Genomic DNA, 15,805 nt, shown 5'->3' with positions numbered 1-15,805 from the left:
GAGAGAGATAGAGAGAAAGAGCTGCTTTTCACTCATATAATCTTCTACGCCGTGTTTGCTTTGCATATATTCAGCGCAAGAATTTTGCCCCCGTTCATTTTTCATGCCTCTTAATCGCTTGATGATTAGCATGCTATGTCCAATGAACGGAGCTTTTATGTTCAGGAGAACTATGTGTGCGTTGGATCGAAATACATACTTTAATATCTTGTCACTACTGACTACACTTTCCACGCCATTTCTGCACTAAAAATGATACGCATATGGCGTGCATTCATCCTTCTGCGGGAATAAACAAAGCATAAAAGAGCAGTTCTCTCAACTAGTAGATTCTTTCCGTGATTATATGCGTCAATATAATATAAAAGTTGTAAAGTATCACAATTTTTCTTAGACTACTTTTTTTAATCGACATATTTCTCTCGCGTCTGAATATTGGAGCATTGATGCAAAAATTTTTTCAATGCTTTTACGAGAACAAGATACGTAATTTTATAAGAGACTCTATCTATATATACATATATATGATATAATATCTATATATAGATCTATATCTGTGTGTATATAATATATTTGAACCTCAACCTAAACTGCCAAGTTTGATTATCGAATTTTACCAAATTTAAAAATGTCAAGCCAATCATTACATAAAAATATTATTGTTTTTATCCTCGATACATATACCTTGAATATAAACTGACATATAAAAAAAGCATTTTCGATTTACATAATGTAAAAGGAGCTGCCGGCCTGAGCAAGACGCGTGCTCGTAACTGAAATATATGTGTGTATACCTTGTATCCGTTGACGCTGCAGTATCATATCTTCGAGAACGTATAAACGACAGAACAAGTTACTCATTGACTAGAAATAGAAAAAAAATTATAAAGTTATCTTGCCGTAATCTCTCTCGAAAGTCATGTAATTAAAATTTAATATAAGACATGCTATACTTAATCATAGACATATATATTTTTCTCTATCATTCAAATATCTTTGATGTTTTCTCATTAAATATGCGTTTTTGTTTTTACAAGGTAGAATTTCCGACTCCTCCTCATCTGTTGAATATTTACTTTTATATCTTTATGATACTTAGGCTGAAAAACGCTTAGATAATAATAATGTTCTTGATGTATACGATAGATTCTGAATGGAGAAGTTTTTTAAAACTCCTTAAAACACGCATATATTTGTTATATGATTGTATCTCCTAATCATAAATTTTAATTTTTCCAACAATTTTACGATTTTACGATAATTATTTCGCCTTCTACAAATAAAGTACATTTAACATGAGAATAACAGAAAATTAATTCCAGATTCACGGACATAATGAAATCTTATCTCGCTGCTAGTCATCGTGACTCCTCAGTACTAATTGTCATAATCTCTCAGTTTTGTTGCGTTATCCATATAATACATCTGCCTGTTGATTTGATAGATAATTCACACTTATTTATATTATTATTAAATGCAAATAGAAAAAAAAAAAAAGCGAGAACAATTTATCTATTTCTAATAGTTAATTAAAATATATCTATTTTCTCTCTTTAATTTTTAATATTATCTTATATTTGTAAAATATAGATTTAAAAGGCTTTTTTTGTATATAAGCTCTTTTCAATTAATTTAAAAGTATGTATTCGTATTGTTAATCCTGTATCCGAGAAAATAAATTTATTTATGGGGTTTTCAAATGAAGATTAATCCCGATATTACTAATGAGTAGTATAATCATATATGTGCATAAAATTAGTATTTATTCCTATTCAAAAATTGAGATAATAAAGTAGTCTTATCTCCAAAGATATATCGAAAGTAAAACAGGCATATAATTATATATGTTACAATTATAAATAATCGATTATGGCAAGAAAACCATGTAAATACATTTTCTTTGCCAGAAACTTTTCTCTTTTTACATTTTCTGCTTTTAAAACACTTCTGTTTTTTTTACTTTTTTTTCTTTATGATCCAGATATCCATCCGCACAGTAATTCAAAGTTTTATTATCTTGAGTTATAAATCAATTCATCCGAATTTCATTCTTCAACGTTCTTTGACATGCTATAGCGAAATACTAAATAATAACAAACACGCGCCTCGTTCATCTAACAATAAAAGGTAACATGTGTTTTAAATCTGTATTTTTAAAGATTGCGAAAATCGAAGATCAAACACAGCAATATAAAAACAAACATTTTTATAATCTTTTCAGAATTATATAAATAAAAAAAAATCATCTAGATATAAACTCTTTAAAGTATTTCCTATAAACATCGTTCTATCTCTCACGAGCAATGTAATTTTCGCAACATAATATGCAACGTACATTATACAGAAGTCTCCCCATTTCAATCTCTCTCTCCCACCAGATTTAATGTGATTCCAGTTTCCTACATCCACACACACACGCAAATATTGGACGAAATCGGTCGGATCAGCAGTAAGGAGCATCAGCTGTGTGCGATCCAAGTCGCCGGACAGTCGGAAGATTTCGATCGGTCGTCACTCGTCTTTTCGTTAACATACGTTGCAGATTTTTTAAGTTCAGTGTAAGTTTTTTGTCTACACATGCTTGATTGTGTTGGATGATATATTCTCAAAGTCCGATCATCTTCTACAGACATATTCTTAGCTGAACGCATCTGGACACAAGAACGAACAAGACAAGTGAAAAATCGCAGCCTACCGCATGTATGATGAGAATCTCGATATAGAGTTAAGGTATGCAATGATGAAAAATTGGAATCGGCTCTTCGAATCAAGAGACACGGTAGTGTCTCGCGACCAGTTAAGGGCGTAGCGGAGACACCGTGTATCTTAACGCGAGTCGGACATTTGAGTCTTTATAATATTTCGAATCCTCAATAATGGCTGAAGCAATCGAGTTTATACTAGACTTAATCGATAGATTGAGTTCGAATTATATAATAAAAGTGTCTTTATTTCTGCTCTACGTGATTTGTAAGCAGAGATATATAAATGCAAAGTCGAAATATGAAAAATTTCTATTAAGAAACGTCCCCGTCATCATTATCATCATCATTATCATCATCGACCACGCATACATAGTAGTATCGTGCTACACGTATTCACACGTATACAACACATGCGCACACATATATCACACGTACACAACACATGCAAGATGCATGTAGTGGTAATTTTGTCCATCTCGCACGTTTTACAACAGATGGCGATAGTGGCGCTCCGCCATATCGGCAGCGTGCGGGGTTATGTTGGCTAACTCTCTCTCTCTCTCTCTCTCTCTCTCTCTTTCTCACACGCACACGCACACACACACACACTCTCTCATTCTCACTCACTCACTCACTGTTCGTCTTGTGTACTTATTTAGTACATTCATGATCGGCAGCGTGCGGGGTTATGTTGGCTAACTCTCTCTCTCTCTCTCTCCTCTCTCACACACACACACACACACTCTCTCATTCTCACTCACTCACTCACTGTTCGTCTTGTGTACTTATTCAGTACATTCATGATTAAACATCTATATGCATTAATGTGAAATTTACTTACAATTAGTTTACTTGAAATATTCAATCTCTAAAGTGTTTATCTTATAAGATAGACAAAAAAATCTGAGTAAATAATAAGAAAAAAAAACAAGGATTATTATTGTCATAATTTTTTATCAATTAAGTACTCTCAACTATCCAATAATTAAATAAATACGTACAAATGTGCGCGCGTGTACACACATACACATATTGATATTAAAGAGATTGAAGGAGAGGAAGGAGAAGATAAAAATTTAAATATTCACATATATTTTCAAATATTATATATGAATTTATAGTTTACATATCTAATTAATAATGAATTTCTAATTATATTAAACATATCAAAATAAAGACATACATGTATTTATCAAATGAATAAAATTATTGAATACAGACTTAAAAAATTTATTAAACATAAACTTAAAACATTAATTAATTAAACATATTCCAAATTTAGAAAAAATAAACTTTATTTATATATGCAACAACTTTTTAAACTAAATTTTTAAATTCTATTTTATATTAGACAATTATCTCCATCAACATCTACGTCCACATTAGCTGCACTGCAGACTACCTCTACAGCCACATTATCTGCTCCGCGGATATAGCGTTATGCCAATACGATACATTACATGTACTTACTTACTTGCCTTTACTGTACCAACTCTTGTTCTTTCCACGTAATCATGTTTTTACAGTTATCGTTTGCTGTATATCTTCCAGCAAACTTTATTTCGTGTGAAGTGTATTTAATTAATTAAATCTCTGCGAAAGATTGAGAAGATGAAGCGATAATTCAAACTATGAAGACATGGTTACATGGAAAAGACAAGAGTTGATACAATAATAAAGACATACATGTATTTGTATCCTGCTGGCATAAGGTTATAGAAGTTGATTGAGATTGAAAAATAATAATGAAAATAATAAAAAAATAAAGACACATGTATTTGTATCGTGCTGGCATAAAGTTATAAAAGTTGATTGAGATTGAAAAATAATAATAAAAATAATTAAAAAAAGGAAATATTCAATCATCATTTAAAAGCATATTTGAAATCTGTAGAATAAACAGTTTTTGCAAAAAATGTGGAGCATTAGAGCTCTAGTAAGTCTAAAAATAAATGTAAACATCAATTAATAATAACTGATGTTATATATATATTATATATATAAACCAATTTGTTGCAATATTCACTATAAAAGGTTGTAAGGGTAAGATGGCTAAAAGTGAATAATTTAAAAGATAGTTAACATAATTTTACATAAACTGAAATATTTCATAGAATAAAATATTTGTAATATTTCGAAGTTTATGTAAGATTATGTAAAAATTATACCTTTACAACTTTTTATAGTAAATATTGCGAGGAATCGATTTATATGAGAAAAATTAAGGTAATTCTATTTTGAAAATATAAGTGACCTTTAAATAACCTTGAAAATCGCCGTTTAGGAAAAAGTCTGTGTCAACTTTTTCTTTTTCGAAATCCTGCAACTTTTATCTAAATTTAATAGAAAATGTATAAAAAATGCTCGACATTAGTACACACACACACACACACACATATGGGTAAATTTATATAAATAGGGTGCTTTAGGAGGAATGATCAGGATTCTAGGATATGATTGTACACATCATTTTAAGCAAAGAAGTTTAGATAAACATGTTTAATAATTGTTCTATTCCGGTCATAAAAATATACAAAAATGAATGATATAATCTCTAAAAACTCACCTTTAAAAAAAGGTAAAAAAAGGCGACCAGTTAAGGGCACGCCATTAACAAAAATTATCCATTGCAAACCCATGTAGAATCCTATCCTATTGCAAACCCATGTAGAATCCTATAAAAAATTAATCATTGCAAACCCATGTAGAATCCTAGGCAAAATTAACCATTGCAAACTCATGTAGAATTGTATTAAAAATGATCCATTGCAAACTTATGTAGAATCCTACATTGCAAACCCATGTACAATAGAATTGTATGAAAAATTATCGATTATAAATTCATGTACAATCGTAACAAAAGTAATGAAATAAAAAAAAAATTGCGCCAGGTGAAAGTAGAAACTTGTACCAGTGGAAAATTAAAGTTGCAGACATATATAGAGTCGTATAATGAATCAGTAAAAATTTAAATTTGCAAATGTAGAATCGTACCATAAAAAAACTTATCTTTTAAAAAAAAAGATAAACAAGATGCCAAGTCCATGCGCCATGTAAAAAAGAAATAAAAAAATTTTAGTTAAAAAAACTGGGAGCGCTGCTAAATAATATTCTAACAATATTAAAATTAAATTGTTACTTTTAAACTCATTACAGTTAAAATATGTTTTGTGTTTAAATTAATTAATGTTACTTTAAGGTGCATTGTAATTTTGAAACTTAGTAGCGCGCCCAGTTTTTTTAACTAAAATTTTTTTATTTCTTTTTTACATGGCGCATGGACTTGGCATCTTGTTTATCTTTTTTTTTAAAAGATAAGTTTTTTTATGGTACGATTCTACATTTGCAAATTTAAATTTTTACTGATTCATTATACGACTCTATATATGTCTGCAACTTTAGTTTTCCACTGGTACAAGTTTCTACTTTCACTTGGCGCAATTTTTTTTTATTTCATTACTTTTGTTACGATTGTACATGAATTTATAATCGATAATTTTTCATACAATTCTATTGTACATGGGTTTGCAATGTAGGATTCTACATAAGTTTGCAATGGATCATTTTTAATACAATTCTACATGAGTTTGCAATGGTTAATTTTGCCTAGGATTCTACATGGGTTTGCAATGATTAATTTTTTATAGGATTCTACATGGGTTTGCAATAGGATAGGATTCTACATGGGTTTGCAATGGATAATTTTTGTTAATGGCGTGCCCTTAACTGGTCGCCTTTTTTTACCTTTTTTTAAAGGTGAGTTTTTAGAGATTATTGAAATATTCTTCAGAAAGAATCGCTTTTACAAAACCGAACATCTTATGATATATTTTTAGAAGTTTCAAGCTACTTTAAGAATTGTTTTGAACAATTTAAATATTCAACAGTTTAAGAATTTGTCGAGGAATATATTTTCAGAAGCTTAGAAATGTTTATAGTGTATACGATATAAATACACGTGGAGTGAAACTAATGAAGTGAACATTCGGTTTGAAATTTGAATTATAACAGACTGCGACTTGCGTATATTTAGTAAAATTTGGATCGATTCGACTAACAGTTTTATATAATAGAGGTATTCTCTGTCAGCAAAAAGTCTCAAGGTTAAAAAGCGAAAGTATACTACGTATTATATTCGGCGTCAGCAGTGCGTGCTCTTATATCGAAAATCATGTTATTATTCTTACTTGTTTTGTAGATCTTATTATTAAAAAATTAATATTTTTTAAAATAATAATTGCAATATTAATAGTTTGATTTTACAATGAGGAAAAGAATATAAATAAGAGTGTCTCACAACACGAATCTATCTTCTTTAAAAAAGGACAGTTGCAATGTTTTGAATTAAAAATTGCTTAAAATATAATATTAGTTGTAAAATCAATTAGATAATGTGAATAATAGCAACAAATATACAAATATTGCTGAAAATTTATTATTTAGAAACACTTTTTTTTAAATATCTTTTAAATATATAATTATATTAATATATAAAAGAATATTAAGTTTTTTTAAGAGATAAATTATTTTTACGTCTATAGAATAATAATTTGTTAAAATTACTTATATGTGACATTTCTAATATACACAAGTAAGTTCGATATTGCATGCATGCTGGCCCGAGTGAAAATATAACTCATTGTCAGTGATAAGTTTATCATAATATAACTTGATTACACTATATGATTAGCCTTTATATAAAAGCAGTGTTAAATGAATCGCGAATCATAGATTCGTTCATTAGAAAACTCGCTGTTTAGAGAATTATGTAACAAAAGGATATTTATTTTCAAAAGGGATGGCGACAAATCCAAGGTCGAGCATAGCTTTCCGTATGTTTCACTGGCTTATTTTCACATTCATCTTTGTAAATATCCACGGATCTGTCAATATTGAGAGAAAATGTAAGTAAAATTAAAATCGTAATGATATTATTTTCATTAGACTATAATATTTATTATAAAAAATGTTTTAAATATTTTTTATCGACGCTTTTGTATGTAAAGAAAAATATATCGCGTTTCCACGAAATATTATGTGAGAAAAAATTATTTAGTCATAGTAAAGTAATAATGAGATTGTGTCACGAAAAGAATATTGCCAGTTCCTCTGTTAACTGTTAAACTGCAAACTGTAAACTGTAAAATTGCTAATTGCATCACGCAAGTTATCGTTTCATTATAAAAGGAAGTTGGAAGCTTGTAAATACGGTCAACTATTAGTTGATGCTTTCCGCGTTCTTCTTCTTTTCACGAGGCACAATCGCAAAGAAAAATATTTTTTTTTGAGGAAAATCTTTTAACAGTTTTTATAATATTGTAGTATATATTAATAAAATTGTACAAAAAGATGTCAACTCATAAAAAAGCATACGTACAAATATCAAGAAATTGAAAATAATTCTCAATTATTTCGATAAATGAGAGTAAATAATATGTAATATGTTTTAGGGAGACTATGCATAGTAAAAAGCGAGCATACTTCAAAAAGAATTGCTTTACTTTGTCCGAAATTGGTTGAAAGTCCAATACAATGTATTATAGAACCCGATAGGCAAGTATCACGTAGATAATATGAAAGTTTTGAAATTTTAGTCAATACTTGAAAGTTTTCTTTTTTAAGAAGCCATATCTCCGTTATATTTTCTTTTCTTTACTTATCATGATGATAATTGTTTCCAAATTTTTTTTCAGTTAAAAGATAATTATAATATTATATTATATATAATAATAATATAATATATGAACACATATTATATATAACATTATGAAGAGTATTTTGAGAGAAATATGAGAGTCTTTCTTATAGATTTCTACGAAGATATGACTTTTTTAAGAAAACCGTTTGCACAGCTCGATTAATTTTCCTTTTTTCATTTCAAGCAGACTTATTATATAAAAATAATTGTAATTTAGGTTCAGTTGTTTACGTCGCATAATCGAAGGTGAGGTCGATTTCACTGTAGTGGAGCCAGAAGAACTTGTAGCAATAAAAAACTCTTACTTATACAACGTTCTAGTCACAAATGAATTAAAACTCATCCAATACGGTAATTAAGATAAAAATGTATATGGAATGAACAATATTTTATTTTTACAAATTTTTTTCCTCAACAAAAATGTCGAACAATTTTTCAGTACGTTTTATAACTAAGTTCCAAAATAAATTATTACTCAGATTATCATTTATTCTTTGGATTATTTTAATATTCATACTTTGGATTATTTAATATATTTAAAGAATATATTTTTTTTTAATATTTAAAACGGATTAATTTTGATAAATATATATATATTAATTTATCAAAATTAATCCCTGTTTTAAATATTAAAAATAATATATTCTTATATACATATAATTTGATTTAAAAACTTGCTAAGAGTCTATCGTTTAAAATTATAGCAATCTCTTAAGACACGTTTTTTTCAGAACCGGAGCGTTTTAAAATAGTGGCCATAGCGCATAAAAGTGTACAACGCACATGGGACATTAAAGGCAAGCGATTATGTCATCCTGGCTTTAACACTGTCAACGACTGGTCTACAGTTTTTTCAACGGTTAGCGAGCCTTTCTTTCTACATAAGCACATTAAAATTAAATTGTTGCCCTTACCTGACATATTATCAATCCCTCGTATATTTCAGTATCTCGAAAATTTGATAATTCCCAAAGAATGCAATTTCAATATGACGCTATTCGAGAACAGAATGCACGCTTTGTCCAAATTCTTTGAAGTGGCTTGCATCGCTGGTCCATGGTCGTCGGATGCGATATTTGATTATCAATTGAGTACGTATGTAATTCTAGAAATACAAAAATTCATATATTAATCAACTGTGGAAAGTGTAATTATTAGTAATGTTTTTTTTCGCGCGTGTACGTGTGTTACAGAATCAAGATACAAGAATCTCTGTGCTGCGTGCGAAAATCCGTCCAGTTGTTACAATACTGATAAATATTATGGGCGGGAGGGTGCTCTATTATGTCTCACCGATAACGTGGGTGACATCGCCTGGGTCAGATTGGATGACGCTCGCGCGCATTTCAAGGTAAGGATCGTCCATTTATTCGATCCCATTGCTTTTGATCTCGAGTTAACAAAAAAAGAAAAAAATTTGTGTAATTGGGAAGAACCGATCACGTGTTATGCCGATCTAAAAGAAGTTTATGACGGATTGTAGCGCGATTCTCTAACGCGGTATTAACATCTGCCATGGCTTGATGCAGGCCGAGACAATCGATACACAGGATTTCAAGTTTCTGTGCTCGGACGGTACCACAAAACCGCTTGCATTCGATCAACCGTGCGTTTGGCTATCAAAACCGTGGCAGGTCATCATATCTACAACGTAAGTACAACGTCATTTATGTTTCTTTGATTTTAATTTTCATACTTTAAAAATACGCAAAATTTGAAAACCATTTATCTTCTCGTTAGGGAAAGTGCCATGAAGATCGCCAACTTGATGAATTCGATGGTCGACACATCGTTCTGCTGGAAAAACAGCTTGTTGCAGCTGATGGAGAATTATTACGTCACTTCGGCCAACGTAGACGCACTAGAAGTACCGTCCGATTATTTATCCCGATGTAACGTGTATATATATATATATATATATATATATATATATATATATTGAATAACATTCCTCTTTTACGTTAGTCATCGCGTGGACGATAGGCTTCAAACCCTTCCTACGAGAAAAGCAATCTAAAAATAAAAGGGAAAAACAATTTTTCCCTTTTTATCTATCGTATCTCTCCAATGACATGCTTTTCGCTTACATCTTAGCTTCGAATATATATATATATATTGAATAACATTTGCAAAAATTGCGCGTTTTACATATTTGGATAAAATCAGTTTTTCTCGTACACCAGATTAACATCTTTTAAATTATACATTTTTTAAATACAAGTGTATAAGCTGCCCGAACGCGATTGTGATCTCTATCATCAAGAATTTATTAAATTAATTATTAATTTAATGCTTAATTAACTAAGATTTGGGGAATTGAAAGAGGTATAAAATACTTGGTATTGTTTTAACGCGACTCATTTCTCGATTACAGTCCCAAATTTCATGAGTGCTTATGCTCAATCGGATTGTCGACCTTCAAGAACGGTGCGATGGTGCGTAATAAACGATCTCGAATTGTATAAATGCGAGACGCTGAAAGACGCCTCCATCATTTATGGTGTGGAACCAATGATCAACTGCTTCCAGCAAAATAGCGACTCGTGCTTGAAGGCCGTACAGAACAAAGTAATGGACATCTTTATGGCGCGACCCGAGGACCTTCTCGAAGCTAAGATGTAAGCGAAAAGCATGTCATTGGAGAGATACGATAGATAAAAAGGGAAAAATTGTTTTTCCCTTTTATTTTTAGATTGCTTTTCTCGTAGGAAGGGTTTGAAGCCTATCGTCCACGCGATGACTAACGTAAAAGAGGAAGTCAACAGAATCGTGGCAGTTGTAAAAATTAATTCCCGGTTTAAGACTATAAAGGATCTCAAATATGCTAGAGCAGCCTTCACGGGCTACAGAAGCGTCGGTGCGATTTTATGCATACATGTATATACGCATATATAAACACATATATATGTAATATGATATAAATATAAAATTATATATATAAATATATATATATATATATATATATATATATGTAATTTTATATTCTCAATCGTTAAATTGTTTTTAATTTTTTAATTATTGATGTCTTGTCAGGTTGGAACGCTTTTGTGACATTCATGAGGAACATGTCGAGCAAAAATTGGGATTGTTTCGATGCGCAGGCTGTTGCAAAATTTTTCGCGAACAGTTGTGTTCTCGATTGGTATCATTACGAAGAGCTTCCAGCTAATTTGCATTCTTTATGTAAAGAAAGTACGTATAAGAAGATATGATGGCACAATCGCGATTAAACGTAAACGAGCATCGATCATAAAGATATGAACATACATAATATATGTATAGAAACACGTGGCAGATCTTATCTAAATTTTACGATTCAATGAAAACGACATTTAATATATAAGAGCAATACAAATGATATATGATGATGCGCGAATGATAAAACACTATTTTTCGAAGTTAATAAATTCAGTGTAATCACATAAAAACGATTATATAGATGACATATATGAATAAAAGAGAGTAGATCAAAATTAGATACGATTTTTTTTGCAGATGCGAACCGAACGAACGACGATTTAGATGCCTTCGATTATTTAACTTCGGGTGTCGTCGACGTTGCGTTCATCAATCTCAAGGTTATAGAAAGCAAGACAAAAATCGGTGAGTTGCACGGATTATTTCAGTTTAATAATGTTTTCTATATTATTTCTACATGTTACATATTTAATACGTACCTTTTATAATATTGCAGGTGATTTTTCTTATGAGAAGATTGATCATAGGAATATAAATGTGAAACCTAAGTACAGGATATTAGGTCCAACCTTGGCAGAAACCTCGCATAAAGCTCCATATTTACTCACTTGGACAACTCTTGGTTCGGTAGTTCTTCTCTCTTTTTTAACAGCAACTTAATGTTACGTGTGTTGTTGTGAATGTAGACTTTCCCTTTTTCTTGTCTCAGTTTGTAATTTTGCTTGTAAATGTATTTCTTCTGTTTTGATAGATAGTAACACATGAGAATATCACGGATCTAAGACGTCAGGAGATATATTCCATGCTGCTCGAAATAGATAAGCTGTTTGGGAAGACATACAGCGGACAGACACCTGCGTTTTCGTTGTACGGGCCTTACGACGGCAATTATGGCGTTATTTTTCCCGTAAGTTAAACATGGAATACTGGAAATATAAAATTGTGTAATTTATTATTAGGAGTTTAAGAAGATAAAACTGAAGCAATCACAAAAAAGATTGATAATTTTGCTTCAAACTGTCTTTCACAGCACACATATCCGAAAGAATATATTCAAAGGACATCCAGAGGACATGTTACATCCTCTGAATGTTCTCTGAACGTCTGTCAGACATACGTACTGTTAGGAGTTGATTCTCTTTTAAAGCTCGCTCCTATGTTTTAAAAGGTTTAAACAAAACAATAAGTCGAAATATCGAGAAAATTTTACACGGAAATGTACCTATTGAGTTGGAGCTGCAACTTGTGATTTTGTTCAAGTTTGGTAGAATCATCTGCTTGATTAGCTAATCGGAATCTTCGCACACGCAGTCTAGTGGACGTTCGAGGACGTCGAGCTTCTCTGAGAATTTCTCGTTTCTTGCGCATCCGTAATACACATAGCCCTTGTCGCAGTACGCCCAGGGAAAGTGTGGGCACTTGAAGGACACGAACGGCACTCCTTCGGCGGTCACTGCAATCACGCCCACGATCGATCTGTTTCTTAAAGTCCCGTAATATCGCGGAAACCGCTTCGTCGATCGACGTCGCCTCGCATCGCCGTAGAATTCGCTGTGCCGGTGCGCACCTATAGATAGCTTCGTCGCAACCCGAGATGGACACCGAGCCACCCTGATCGACGTAAATGCCACAACCGATTGCCGTTCCGGTTGCACTCACACTTCCATACAGCTTTCCCGCTTCTCCAGCTGTCGAAGTCCCGCTAGCAAGACGCTTTTTAGAGTCGTACGCCACCGCCCCGACCGCGCCGAGCTAATAGTGTTCTTTCTAATATCATGTCTTACATATAGCATAATTACAAAATGAAAATATATTTTTGTGCAATTAGAATGAAACGTTCAGAGCATAAAAATGATCTAGGTCTATAACTTGTTTAAAGAGACACTCTTTTTCTCATTTAGTTTTCATATTTTATATTTAAAGTAGACGCAGGAAAAATCCTCTTAAATAAATTATAATTGTTTAAAATAAGGGCAGATTAAATTTATAATTTATAAAGTGCCATGTTAGATGTAACTAAATTTAAGAATTTTTGAAGTTTAAATTTACATATATCTAATAATATACACTTAAAAAATTGTAAATTTAATATGCTCTTCGAACCATAAATCTATAAAAGACAGAGTTTCTCTAGCTATTTTAAAATTTATAAAAATTCTATTTGTTACTTTTACTTGAACGTTTTACGCATGTATGAATATAGATCTACAAGAACGTGATGAATTGGTGAACCTGTAAAATATTAGGCTCGATCATCAAAGATTCGTTTGATTGAATCATTTCGACTTCCGAGGTTTTTTCGTCTCCTTTTTGTCTTTCAATTACACATTCCGGTATACATTTTTTTGTATCGAATTTCTGTCCATCTTGTAATAGCTGTTGTGTCTCTCGCGTATCGTTCAGTGTTTCTTACATTCGACATTGTCAATTTCATAATTAATATTTGTAATTATATAGTTATTTCTTTCATTTATTTCTGTCTTTATTATATTATATTAATTACCATCATCTTCTTCGTGTAACGTCTTTGAATCAAATGTTGCAATCAGCTGACCAGATGACAATGTAGGAAGATTTGATTCCGAGGCGAACTTTTGCGCTCCGTCCTCGACTATCAACACATGTTCCGTATTTTGCAGGACCAGTTTGGCTGTAAGAATGTGAATTTATTAAACAGGTTACTTTAGAGAGAAAAGAAATAAACATTTAATTGGCAAAAATTTTCGCAATTATTGACAAACAACAGACCTAACGTTATAGGATGTGCTATATTTCGGACGGCGCCTACGCAACCAGCACGTAAATCGTTAGTCATTATCGCAGCATCCATCACGACCTCCCCATTAGCATCTAAGGAGCCTCCGTACGCGCAATTAAAATACTTTTTGCTCTCCATGTGACAAATTGCATGCTCGACTGCGTCCAACGAACAGCATCCCTTAAGAAGATTGCGATACGCTATCACAGCGGCTTTCTTCACCTGCATCCATTTGTCGAATATCGATTTTTTTTTGCATTTTATAAAACTTTCGCACATTTCGTGTTCGGTATAGATAACAAATTATTTAACCTCGTCGAGCATAAATTTTTGCGCGTATCGAGGAATTTTCCCGGCACCTCCATGAACAACAACAACCGGATCCACCCGCGGCATTATTTTTTTTCTCTTCTTAATCTGTGTCTCGGAATTAATTCTGGCCAAGATCTCGTTGATCCAGGAACAATAATCGCATATCATGTTGGTAAAATGTGTCTTTGCAACTTCAAAATTCTTATCTCTCTCAAATTTTCCACAAAAGGAAGCATTGCCCAATGCGTCCATTATATGTGTGAATCAAATACTGGTAAATTTGGTTTTGACATGTAAAAGAGTACCTTTCATACAATGTGTCATTTGCAAGTAAAAAAAATTGTCGATGTTGTTTTATTTTTTTCTTAATAAAAAATACTAAAATATAATAACGTTCTGAAAGATTCTGAAGTATAAAATTGGAATAGATGAATAGTAAAGTTTTGTTTTGTTGTAGGATGGCACGCGTCATTTAGAGTTACATGGTCATCAGGTACTGAGAGGACGCAATTACGATGAAGTCGTAGAAAATTTCATGAAGCAAGAAATTTGCAGTGCCGCGAGCACATGGATCTCTCATTTCCTGGGAACTGTCTCTTCATGTGTAATTGTTGTCGTTCTAAGTCGATTATTGAACTGTTGACAATGAATTGCATGCTTTCTGCGAAGAGATCGCGGTTTATATAATAGAATTATCTGTTATTGATGGTACAATCGGCAAGAGACTAGATTTAGATAAAAGAATAGATTTTTTTCTACACAAAATTATACTTTCGAGAAAATAAAATTTAAAAAATTGGGAAATTAATAATATCTTTTTTCTATCTTAAGCTAGTATAATTTTTTATGATATGCAGTGTCGTAAGTTGATAAACTTAATAGCTTGCGCGATCAATAAATATTTAAATTATAAATATATTTCAATTTATCAATAAATATTTAAATTATAAAATATATAAAATTTTTATAATAAATATATATAAATATGTATATATAAATATATATTAAAATTTTATAAGATTTTTTCTAAGAAACTTTATTTTAATAGTCTTGATATTTTAAGACTTTAATATTTGCGAGAATATAATTTAAATATATATTTTTATATAATATATTTGTAAATTATATGTTTAC

General features: G+C 31.2%; 2 protein-coding genes across 4 annotated transcripts; one reads left to right on the top strand and one right to left on the bottom strand.

Annotated features, from left to right (window-relative positions):
- Positions 1-2,349: 2,349 nt before the first annotated feature.
- Positions 2,350-15,546, top strand: LOC114931355 (transferrin-like). Of its 3 annotated transcripts, XM_029303339.2 has the most exons (17): positions 2,350-2,558; positions 2,630-2,730; positions 7,502-7,609; positions 8,156-8,258; positions 8,621-8,754; positions 9,135-9,262; positions 9,350-9,494; positions 9,597-9,754; positions 9,933-10,054; positions 10,144-10,295; positions 10,778-11,021; positions 11,112-11,260; positions 11,437-11,595; positions 11,899-12,006; positions 12,098-12,228; positions 12,353-12,508; positions 15,129-15,546. In XM_029303339.2, the coding sequence occupies exons 3-17, from the start codon at positions 7,504-7,506 to the stop codon at positions 15,312-15,314; spliced, it is 2,181 nt and encodes a 726-aa protein (XP_029159172.2). In that variant the 5' UTR covers positions 2,350-2,558; positions 2,630-2,730; positions 7,502-7,503; the 3' UTR covers positions 15,315-15,546. The 3 variants fall into 3 exon arrangements, with proteins under 3 accessions (XP_029159172.2, XP_085342595.1, XP_085342596.1); XM_085486469.1 differs by lacking the exon at positions 2,350-2,558 and having other exon boundaries at positions 2,565-2,730; XM_085486470.1 differs by lacking the exons at positions 2,350-2,558; positions 2,630-2,730 and adding an exon at positions 6,510-6,808.
- LOC114931357 (isoaspartyl peptidase/L-asparaginase) lies at positions 9,354-15,523 on the bottom strand. The gene is made up of 6 exons (XM_029303341.2): positions 14,672-15,523; positions 14,350-14,581; positions 14,106-14,251; positions 12,824-13,994; positions 12,081-12,527; positions 9,354-9,508 (listed from the first exon to the last, which is right to left on the bottom strand). The coding sequence occupies exons 1-4, from the start codon at positions 14,921-14,923 to the stop codon at positions 13,923-13,925; spliced, it is 702 nt and encodes a 233-aa protein (XP_029159174.1). The 5' UTR covers positions 14,924-15,523; the 3' UTR covers positions 9,354-9,508; positions 12,081-12,527; positions 12,824-13,922.
- Positions 15,547-15,805: the final 259 nt, after the last annotated feature.

This window comes from Nylanderia fulva, unplaced genomic scaffold (assembly GCF_048542155.1).
Source record: "Nylanderia fulva isolate GAGA-0341 unplaced genomic scaffold, ASM4854215v1 Scaffold436, whole genome shotgun sequence".
NCBI lineage: Eukaryota > Metazoa > Arthropoda > Insecta > Hymenoptera > Formicidae > Nylanderia > Nylanderia fulva.
This window is presented reverse-complemented; position numbering and strand designations above follow the sequence as displayed.